At 34.3% G+C, this 11,912-nt stretch overlaps 1 protein-coding gene across 3 annotated transcripts in view; it reads right to left on the bottom strand.

The window, feature by feature from the left end:
• The window catches only part of LOC117101430 (unconventional myosin-Id-like), a 59,428-nt gene that overhangs the window by 38,432 nt on the left and 9,084 nt on the right, over nucleotides 1-11,912 (bottom strand). For all 3 annotated transcript variants that reach the window (XM_033241404.1, XM_033241403.1, XM_033241405.1), the window contains exon 2: nucleotides 5,558-5,766. In XM_033241404.1, coding sequence (XP_033097295.1) covers nucleotides 5,558-5,766 — 209 coding nt within the window. The remainder of the gene's footprint in view (nucleotides 1-5,557; nucleotides 5,767-11,912) is intronic.

Here is an 11,912-nt window from a genome sequence, read left to right as displayed (position 1 = left end):
AACGCAGAAATGAAATGGATAATCCGGTTAAAAACTCACATTAAGGGTCTAAATAAGGACTTAGGCTCTACATGTGATTATGCCTTCATACGCAATATTTTTCTATGAATACAGAATCTAACTATATATGCTATATATTATTTTTACTTATGTACATTTTGTTTATATTCATTGATTTCTAAACTGTATTTTATTTGTCATCATGATATCATACGTTATATTATTTTAACTCATGCATATACCTTATATTTCTGCTATTTATTTTGATTCTATTCCACAATTGTTTTAATTATATAGGACCTTATTACTGTCTCTTATACACATCTAGATGTGTATAAGAGACAGGTTAAGTGTCCCCTGCATAGCGGTGTCCCGAAGGAGGGGTTCTACTTTATGCAATATACAGTATCCAAGGGTGGATGAGCTTTTCAGAAGTCATGCCTGAGCATTACATGCTCTTTCAGAGTAGGATTAGTATGTCTTTAAGGTTAGATTAATATTACTTTCTTAATTGAAAACCCATGTTTTCAACCTATGCACATGTATTATAAATAGGGTTTACTCGTTATTTCTCCTAATCCTTCCACAACAGTAACACAATGCCAGAATGCCGACTTCACATTGTCAAAACCCAGTTTAAGCATATGTCAAATTGCTTCCTCAGAAATCCAAAACCCCAATTTTTGCCAAAATGCAAGGACAGCATATGCAGTAAAGTAACAATTTTTTTGGGATAGACCCTGGATCCCCTCTCTATCACCTCATTCTCCCCGCTTGTTTAGGCTTTTGACTTTCCTCAAATTAGTAAACATAGGCTCCCAGTGGGATCGTGTGTCATGACCTATGTTTTACTGTTACAGGTATTATGTTTAAATAAAGTATCTACATGGGTATTTGGTTATTAGAAAATGTGTGGTGTTGTTCTGTAGTAACTTTTTGGTAAACTTTCTAGGAGGTCTTATCCAGCTTCCTAGAATTGCTTCTCCTGTGTGTACAGTAAGAATGGCCCGGAAAAAATAGCCCTGGAAAAAATGGCCCCGGTAAAAATGGCCCCATATGACAGGTAGGTAAAAATGGCCCCAATAATCAAATTCTGAATTAAAACTGATTTTCTTGAGTCATTATATGCATTTCTTTATCTTTTAATTTAGTTTTTAAAAGGAATCTCCCCAATAATCAAATTCTGTATTAAAACTGATTTTCTTGAGTCAATATATTTATTTTTTATCTTAAATAATTTAGTTTTCAGAATCTAACATCAAACAAATTGCCATTTACATTTTACTTTTTGCAAGAATTAATATTCAATGATAAAATATTCAAAGATAAATAAAAAGCCATGTCTTACACTTTTTATTTTTTTTCCATTTAAATGTTAAAAAATAGCAACAACATAATCAATAAATCAACATAAATCATGCATTTATTAATACTAAAATAATTTACTTGTGGCCGATTTCACGAAAGCGGAATCATAATTTTCCAGAAATTCAATTTGTGTATTGGTAAACCCCACAAACAGTGGGTTAGTATGAACATCAAATTATTATTATTTTTTTTTTTTTAAGAAAAAGAGAGTTCTACAATCATAATTATATGGTTTAGATGGAGTTTGCAGTGTGTTTAGAGCTTTGTGGTGTATTTGCAAGTATTTTTTCATAAAAAATCTACCAAAAAACCAAAAAATAGTTATGAATGTATTTAACTTTGGAAACTAAGATCATTTTAGATACTATTTCTGTATAAACTATTTTTTTTTTTTCATATTACTGTAAACCTAATGGGTTTTGATAAATTTATTCTGCACTACGGAATTTCCAATAAAAAATAGAAAATAAATTAAAAAGACCATAGATTAAAAATAAGTATAAGGCGTAACATATTTTTAATCTATGTTAAAGCATAACTATTTTTACATAATGAAATTTAGTAAATCAAATTATTATTTGTGGCTTTTATTTATTAAATCAATTAAGAACATAATCTCAAAACAAAATTTAATGACAAGAAAGATCAACGTTTCGGGTCCATCATGGAACCACTCTCAAGATCAAGTAAATTGAAAAAACTAAAAACAAAAATACCAAGTAGAGACAGGAAGTAAGTAATTAATTTACATATCAATAGGGTCTACTGTGTGGAGCCACAGTAGAGCTAAGCAATAATTAGCCCTTCTTAGCAGATTAACTAGATAAACAGTTTGGCTTTGACTGAATCAGTTTGTTTGTTAAGTGTAGGTTTTTATGTTGATTTATTAATTACATTTTTGCTACAGGGTATTTTACAGCATTTATTTATTTATTTATTATTAATTTTTTTTCTTGAATTTTATAATTGAGGGCCATTTTTTATTTCTTGATTCAATTCTTGCTTATACAGTATTTAAATATTTGAAGATTAAAAAAAAATATATCATTTCTATTACCAAATTTTTCATTGGGGCCATTTTTATCTACCTGTCATATGAGGCCATTTTTACCGGAGCCATTTTTTCCAGGGCCATTTTTTCCAGGGCCATTTTTTTCCAGGGCCATTTTTTCCGGGCAATTCTTACCTACATTCCTTTTTTATATTTATCTCATGACCCATCCCATCATTCCTCCATACTGGATTTATTGTTCTTCAAGGTTAACTGCTAGACGATAACACAGTGTCTATGCCCCCCCCCCACCCCCCCCCCCAGACAAAATAAAACAACATAATGTCATCCCCTTTGCTTGAAAAACCTAGATTAGGCAAATAACAATTGAAGTCCTGAAATCTAAACAAATTTTAAAGAGAAACAGGAAACATTCCACGAATATCAGTTGGGAACACTGCCTACTTAAGTCCTGGAACATCCAATGAGAAACAAGCATTAACAGCTTTGAAAGTTAAGGGCGACTGTAGCTGTAGAAATGCTTTTAAAATGAACACATAAAAGTTTATAATTATTGGTTTAGGTCAAGGAGAATAGGAATTTGATAAATTAGACTGGAGTATTAACAAGCATCTTGCCAAGTACAAAATGAATGTTTCTTGAATTAATTAACACTGTACCGGTGTAAAACCACTTAATTTTATACAACAAACATTCATAATTTATCAAGGATTTCTACAAACCTAATTTAGAATTGGAGGCCAGACAAAAATGCATTTAAATAATTGAAATTCAGATGTTTTAAAGCCAACTTGACCTTCCAGAGTTTATGTACAACTGTGTTTCATTTACATTAGAATGTACAGTACTGTATTTTAATCAGTTATTTTGGTAAAACTAGTACTTTTGAAACATCTGTGTGATGTTAGACTATCTCACCATGTACCTATTAATAAATTCCATGATCTGACCATGAGTATTCACTGGATAATAATGAAAGATTGAACATCCTTTAAATTCTATTTTAATCTGTTTTTATTCTCACTATCAATTATTATGAATATGTGTATGGGAAGTGATATTTAGGAATCAGGTTCGGCAGGTTGTAGTCAGCAGGGTGCCTGAATCTATTCAACTAAAAAATAGAATGCTCGCTGCATGGTGCAAGCTCAAATCACCAACTTTACAACACCTTTCACAAACGATCCAATTACTGCTGATGTCTGCACACAGCACTCTTATTGCTTGTCACAGACAATATCACACCATAGAGATCACACACAATGTTCATAGCACTTATGCTACAGCTCGACTCTCTTGTTATTATTATTAAAGTCATTAACTTAATGTAAGCTATAATATTCATCCTTGCATGACTACTAAAAATGTCCCAAGCTCTCTATCTATTGGCAGTATGTGGCACATACACTTTTTTTTTAAATAAGAACACATGAGGCTGAAATCAATCTAAAAAATAAGAACAAATTGAGGCTGAGGTAATTGTCAAATGATATTTTTATTTAAAAAAGAAAAGAAAAACCAACAAATATTATCTGTACCTATAATGTGCATTAGGTGTGACTATTGAGTTGGCCTTTTCCTGTCGTCTTTAGAGCAAAGTGCATAAGAATTTTCAGTAAAATAGGTAGCGCATGCATCTCATGACTTGAAGAAGCTGTAGCACCACCATGTTTGGTATGCAAGTGAGCCCCCAGAGCTATGATATCCCACTAGCAAGAGGCCTCAGCCCTTATACAGTGCCCTGGGATATAGTATTTATCAGCATTTTTTCCCTCTAACATCGGCCTACAGTAGCACTAACATGAAAAAAACATTAAAATACATTCTTAAAACTTCAAATACGCTGAAGCGAGCAGGGCCTCCACCTCCAGGGTAGTAGGTGCTCGTAAAAATCTTTGTTACGTCACTTAAACTGCTCTACTGTACTTTTATACTACCTTGGTTTACTGATATGCATTTTGTTGTCTGTATATTTTTTCAGGATACTGATATCCTTGAGCTTTTCTGGGAACCAATCACTATAGACCTACTTTGTATAGAGAATTGGCACAAGCTTTAAACCAAAAGGAAAGTTGCATACACTGTAAAAAGGCATAATTTGATTCTTTAATGCACTTGTCAATTATATCCCGGCCTCCCCCCCCCCCGGACCCGGGCCATAGCGGGGCACTTGCCGGGACAGAGCCGGGGATGTACACATAGTTGTGTCCCTGTAGTGCCGGGATGTACCTAAAATTTACCCGTAGATGTAACAGGCCTCGAAAGGGCCGGGAATTTTACACGTAGAGTAGCCGAGGTTTCGGGTGTGTAGGTTTAGCCTAGCCTAGCGCTCTTAAACCGGGTCTGGTCCTTCTAGCCTACACTGTCATGGCATTCAGTCAACACTGTCTGTTTTGACAATAAAAAAATCGCCTACCGGTACTTAGGTCTACCATCATGGTTTCATTTTTTATAGATCACGGTATTAATTACATAATAAAAATTGAACCTCGCCAACCTCACAACGCTGAGGACCGAGGTGGCGGCGCGTGTGAGTAGTGTGTTGCGCCAAAAATATGCCAGTATGTGAGCCAAGGCAAGGAAACCTGTTTCTACTATTGTAATGTACGTATTCATTTTCTTATTTAGGCCTAATTTCTGTTTTGATATTGAATAATTAAATTATATCAATCAGTTATTATTCAATCAATCATTTTCTTTTTCTATGATCAATTTGTCTCCTTTTTGTTCGCACTTTTCCAAACTTCCATGCTGCATAGTGATACGCATGCGTAGTGCTTCCATCAAGCAAGCTCATCTACTTGGCCTAGCTCCTGCCTAGCTCCCACGTGCTTCTCCGACTTAGACGTAGACTAGATTTTTATACCGCCTTGCATCAAGTAGGTCTTATCATCCAATCATTTATTAGCGGGGCATTTTACCTGGACTACGGCGGTAAGTGGCGGGGACTTAGAAGGGGGATACATTAAAACGATGCCTGCACTCCTGGGAGGTGGCGGGACTTTTACATGCATGTAACAGTTTTGAAAATTACATTCCCGGCTAAGTCCCCGCCAGGCCCGGGTCCGGGGTGGCTGGGACTGCAATTGACAAGTGCATAATAACACTGCAAAATGGAAATACATCATGTGACCAAACAGCTTCTTATTTAAATACTGGTAAAAGTTTTTGACCTACCTGATATGACAATGCAGGTGTCTTGGGCTCTCCTTCGCATGGTCTTATAAGCAGCATCAGCAATGGCAAATATATGGGGTGGTCGCTCATAAATTTCTCTTCCCTTGTAATTATCGACTGTGTCTTGTCCATACATATCCACGTTCCTGTATGGGTTCACAGACACCACCACTTCTCCTATGTAGGTGTATATTTTGCCTTTTTGGAATCTGAGTACAAGATATAATATCAGTCAATTATAAAGTAAGAATGTATTTTTTTACAGCACGTAGCACTTACATATCAGGGGCAGATCCACATTTTATGTAATGGGGAGGTGGGGGGGGGGAAGGGAGCACAACATTTTTTTTAGATAAGTAATAATAATAATAATAATAATGATAAGAACACCCAAATATAATATATTTATATTATATAGTGCCAATTCCTGAGCATTATTTCCCCTATTTTTACTGGATAGCACACTATGACAAAGCAGCACAAAGTGCAACCTTCTCTGCTCCCTGGAAGGTAAACATAGTCATGCACTACTTGTTCATGCTAGCGGCTGTTTGGCGCAGCGGTTTAAGTTCGGACTTCCAATCGTAAGGTCGGGGTTTCGAGTCTCTGCTGTGCAGATTCGCTTGTGTCCTTGGGCAAGGCACTTTAGCTACATTGCTTCAGTCCACCCAGCTGTATCAATGGGTACCAGCAATCTGCTGGGGACTAACCTGCGATGGACTAGTGTCCCGTCCAGGGGGAGTACAACTCTCATCCGCTTCACACTACAGAAACTGGGGATAAGCTCCAACCCTGTGAGTCCCAGTGGCTCGGAAAGGATTTAGTAGTTAGTTAGTTACTTGTTTATGCTACATCCTACCAGGTACCCATTTATACTCCGGGATAGAAAGAGACATAGATAAGTGCCTTGCTCAAGCAACTGGCACAGTGAGAGTTTTAAACCCCTAACCTTAAGGTTAGGAGTCTAAGCCACTACCGACGTACCAACCGCTTCTCCATGTACGTAGCGATTATTTCAATACATAAAATTGATATGCATTGAAATTTAAAAGTTTATGAACAAAACAAGGGGGGCATGTGGCTCCTGTGCCCCAAACTGGATCCGCCCCTGCATGAGGCTTGCCATCCGAAAACCAGTGTACTGTTGCTACAACAAGTTAAACTGAGTAATTGGCAATGTGTCAGTATATTGTTAGTACAGAGAAGCTGTAATACAGCTAAACTTTGGCAAAATTAAGTCATTTCCAGAAATAACCTAGCATTTTAAAGCTTTTATAGAAAAAAGTGAATAAAAAGCCAACTTTTTTGTTTTGGTGATGCTGGTTTTGGCATAGCAAGTCCCAAATGGAAAACAAAACCATGTTTGTTCTTGAAGCTTAATTGAAAAACAAGTATATAGAAAGAGAAATTAATATCTAAACTAAGAATCTATCCTGATATGAATTTACACACAAAAATATAATCAGTGCATGTTGCTGTGAATATATATATGTGAGAATATCGGAAGGTTACAAGGGTATTGATTTCAAATCTAATAAAACAAGCTTCTGGGTGGTCTGTTTTAATATATGGTAACTTAACAGTTGTCTTGTTAATGAATATGTTATTACTGTCACTTATAAATTCCAACTTAAGTGTAATTATACTTTAACGATCACTAATTTTTTGTTTAAAATCACTTTAGGCTGGACGGCTTTATGGAATATGAACTTGAATTGTAAAAATATCAAATGCATGTTTGTTCTTGAGGCGAGTTTTTTTATACAGTACCTTGTTTAGCAAGCCTGCTGCCCACCAATAATGATTTTGAATAAAAACAAAATTTTATTTTCGCCAATTAGCGCAACTACCGCCACGAATAAATAAAAATTTCAGAAAAAAAATTTTTCTTTATTTTTATTATGCCCACTGCTTCCTTGAAATCTCCAAAATTAAAACATGTATATATTTTCCTAATTATATAAATTTAAAGCATGAAACCATCCCATTACTACATAGTTTACATTCAACAATAAAATTTTTATTTTATTTTCCCCTCCATCTGGATTTTTTTTTGGCAAAAACCATTTGCTAAATAATTTTAACTCATCTGACAATTTAAAAAAAAAAGTTTAAGAAACAAGGTATAAAAAAAGTCTTGTCTGAAGGACAAAAATAATGTACGTGAATTTGGAACAAGTAATTTTAATAATCAGTTAAATTGTGATGATTGTTTACAGTAGCAGCAATATAAAACTTCATCGATTTGAAAATTATTCTTCAATGACTCATTGTATATTTGGCAATTAAGGTGAATTGCTATAGTTATCAGTAATTCAATCAATACATTTTACAGTATATCAAGGACACTGTGTATTTTGAATGAAATGGTTGGAGATTTGGAATAGTTGAACATTTCATCAGCAGCTTTGCATAAAAATTGTATACTGCAGTAGTTGTACTGTAGTACAATAGTATTCAAACAATAAATAAATATAAATTGTTGGACTAAACAGTACAGTATGAAAATTGATGGTAGAGCTCTGAAATTAAGTTATACCGTAGCGCACATATCTACAACAGGTCTCCCGATTTGCAGGAGTTCCTGATAATCAATGTCTAACCATAGGGCTATCAAACACCTAGAGGTGCTAAAAGCAACAATGCAATGCAGAGTTGTGTATGTGTACCATCAAAGTGCCACCTTATAGTATGCATATTATAACCATAAAGCCCTCTGACTACTATTTCATTAATCATTATTATTAATAATATTAATAAAATTATTAAATTATCGTAGCCAAAAAGAGGCCAGGCAGTTGAATATCTGATTCTAAAAATAAAGTACAGTACTGAGTACGCTATACTGCAAAGCTCGAGATTCAACATAGCTACTGTATTCAGGGGGGGAGGGGGATGAGGTGGGGGGGTCATTGAAATGATGTTTAGTGCATTGTGACTGGCTGAATCTACCACAACCATCATGTATGTATGGTACACACACGCAGCTCTGCTTGTTTCAAACATCGAATACATTGGAGTTGTGTCTAACATAGTCAGGAACTGCGAGTGTGCAAGCAAAAATTTCTTCGTCACGGAAATAAAAAAAAAAAGCATTTTATTACTATTGTAATATTAATTGCCTCTTTGAAGCTGGTTGGCTATAAATATCATCAAATGCAACAATATACAATAAGATATGTTTAACACTCATTATAGCAGATGTATTGAAGCGGTTTCTCTCACTGCTATGCGCTACCATCATGAAATTAAACCGTTTTCAAGATTCAAGATTATATTTGCTGTGATAGACATTATGGGCTAATATTTGCATATCCTGAAAAATCACTTGGTACAGCGCATAGAGACTTTTTCTATTTTGCATTATTTATATAACTTCAAATAATGTAAAAATAGCAACTGAATATACAAATAAATAGAGGTATATATTGCAAGGCAAGGAATACTTGGGCTACTGCATGATGGTATAAATAGGGCACTTTTAATGTCAGAAATGATAGTTTATATAATTTCAAAGATTTTTATTTCTGTAAAATAGAATTTAATATTTTTACAATCTGTTGGAAATTTTACATAAAGATTTAAAAACAAAGATGAAACAGCTATAAGAAACGTGTACCCAAAAAATGTTTTCTACCCTTTTGGCATAATCTGTAACACTGCTCCAAGACTGAAAATCCTTATCGCAGTAGCGAACACGAACACGCTAACTCGTGGAACAATTCTATGATTGAGCACTCTGAAGGAGGTTCACTTTCCAACAAAGGTCGAAAAGGGAATGACGGTTCGTTTGTTGCGCCCTGGGTCTGACTGTTCCATTTATTTCGTAGGGGTGTTCCGTTTGGGAACAATGGCAATTAGTCGGTTTTATCCAGGTAAGTATTCACGAAATAGACTGTAACAACAGTGCATGCAATTAACTGTCTGTGCATAGAGTTTTACCTATGTTAAAATGGTGTATTGTTTTCATTTTTTTTTATATTATGTTGCATCAAATACTTTAAAATCTACTTGGAATTACACACATTCAAAATGGTATAATTAGTGTTACTTGTCAAATATGTTAAAAATACAGCAGTATAATAAAAACATCAGTCATATACAGTATACCAGTAATATTTTTACATTTTAGTATAATTTATGGTGTGACTGGTTGAGAACTATAGAGTGGCAAGGAACCAGCAAAATATTTACTTACTGTATATTCTACCAAATAATGTATTTTAAGTGTCAGGGCTTGAAATTAACTTTTTTTTCTTGGTAGCACTGCCAAAATTTTCTGGCACCCCCAAAAAAATTTGGTAGCACAAGTAATTATTTTAGTAGCACATATTTCCCCATCCTTTTCACATCCCCTAAGATAATAACCGCTGCGCAATATTTTATTCTTTATATTTCCTAACAAACCCCCACCCACCCACACCTACACTGTCCCCATGGATTATTATGCAAGAAAGAAGACATGAAAGAAAAAGAGAAGAGATTTTTCAAAATTGGAAAAAAAAAACAAGAAAAATAATAAATAAGAAATAACAAAAGGAAGAAAAGAAAAAAAAAGAAAGAAGTAAAATGGTAGAAAGAAAATGACAACGAAAAAACTAAAAGAAAGGTAAGTATCAAAAATGAAATAAGAAAAAGGATGAAACAATATTTTAAAAAAATAGATATTAAAGGGATAGAAAAGAAAAAAGGTGCATGGTAAAAAATTCAACCTAACTGGAAGGAAAGGAAAATTATTTCATGGAAAGTTTCAATTGTTAGGAATATTTCTAAGAAAATTACATATTTATGTTAATTATTAACAGATATACACAATATAAAAAAGAAAAACATGAGCAGTAATAATGTGCTAGCTAAACTGTCTAGTCAATGGACGGCCAAAATCTGCAGTTACTTAAGTGGTATATTAATTATAAAATTATTAATTATTATTACTGAAACATTAATTATATTTTCTGTACACTTTCTTTAAATTTTTCAGTATCTTTCTTCATTTGTGCAGGAAATTTCGAGAAAATAGGTCCGCAGAATCGCATTAACACTGCCGACTTTACTGCAATATTTGCGCGGAAATTGGCAGACTTATTTTTAATATGTGTGGATGGAATTTTTTCTTTATGAGATAACTCTAAATCAATTTACACATAATAATTTCAACCTAAACAGAGTTTTCACCAACATTTCGGGAGCACTGAGATTCCAGCTCTCCACTTGTCAAAGGCCATTTAGGCTTCGTTTTAAGCCCGAAAAATTGGCATCACACAGTCGGCCGGCGACACTTCTTATTTAGGTTATAATGTAGCCTAGAACATTAGGCCTGGGCCTGTACAACTTCAGCAAAGTATCTTATACCTACAGTACATATATAACGATCTATAGTTTCATTTTCTTGTTCAATGGTTGTTTTTATTGAGAATTATTTAAAAAAAAAAAACTGGTACGCCTTCCAACTTCGAAACTTCAGTATTAATCGTCAGAGAACATCGTCACATTTTCGCAGAGTAACATCCCAAACATTGCAAGTTGCCCCGAATGATGTAATATCCCAGCATTCTGATTGGTTTACAACTTGCAATGGACTCAACATACCTTTACTTGCCAGCCTGTGTAGTCGGGCGCACACGTGGTTTGGGATGTTACTCTGCGAAATATAGTTTCATAGTTGGAAGGCCTACTACCAGTTAGTTCGATGTTGTTTTGTTGTTACAAATCTTATAGATTATTTAACCAATTAATTCAATTTTTGCACTTTATTAATTCCACGTTTAAAATTTAATCTTTAAATATTCATCTATATACAATTCAATTTTTATATTATTTCAAAACACGATTAAACAATCATTTTGCTTACTTTCTGCTGATACTTTGTTAAGAACGAAATAAATTGTTTGATAGAGGCGCCCATTACTAGTTGCCTATGAAATAACTCTGCTTACCCTCTACTACATTCAGTGAGAAACGTTCCCAATTCCAGGCTCCTCCTGGTAGACACAGACACCAAGGTTGCCAGACACAAAGTCATTTGACTCTTTGTACGCCGCCGATACGAACAAAAGTAGGTCAGAAGCCGACTGGCTCGTTCAGTAAATAAATGGTAGTAAAAGAGTTGCTTTCTATATTATTTCATTTAATTAGGTTTTAAAATTTGCTGTGAGACCTATTTGTTTGTTTTTTTGTAAATTTCAAGATGTTGCTCATTGAGATGCATGTTGTTAAACTATAGCTGCTCCGTGAAGTCTAGCTGAGGTTATCATCAAAGAGTATTTTATACCCTTTGTTATCATCAGCCATGTGATTGAAGAAGCGTAATCTTATTTCATAATGTATGAGGTTTAGGTAATTCGTTTGGTTTTCA

Source organism: Anneissia japonica, unplaced genomic scaffold (genome assembly GCF_011630105.1).
Source record: "Anneissia japonica isolate Jap-2015-1 unplaced genomic scaffold, ASM1163010v1 scaffold287782_len627234_cov183, whole genome shotgun sequence".
NCBI classification, from domain to species: domain Eukaryota; kingdom Metazoa; phylum Echinodermata; class Crinoidea; order Comatulida; family Comatulidae; genus Anneissia; species Anneissia japonica.
Note: the sequence above shows the minus strand (reverse complement) of the source record. Positions and strands in the feature narration are given on the sequence as shown.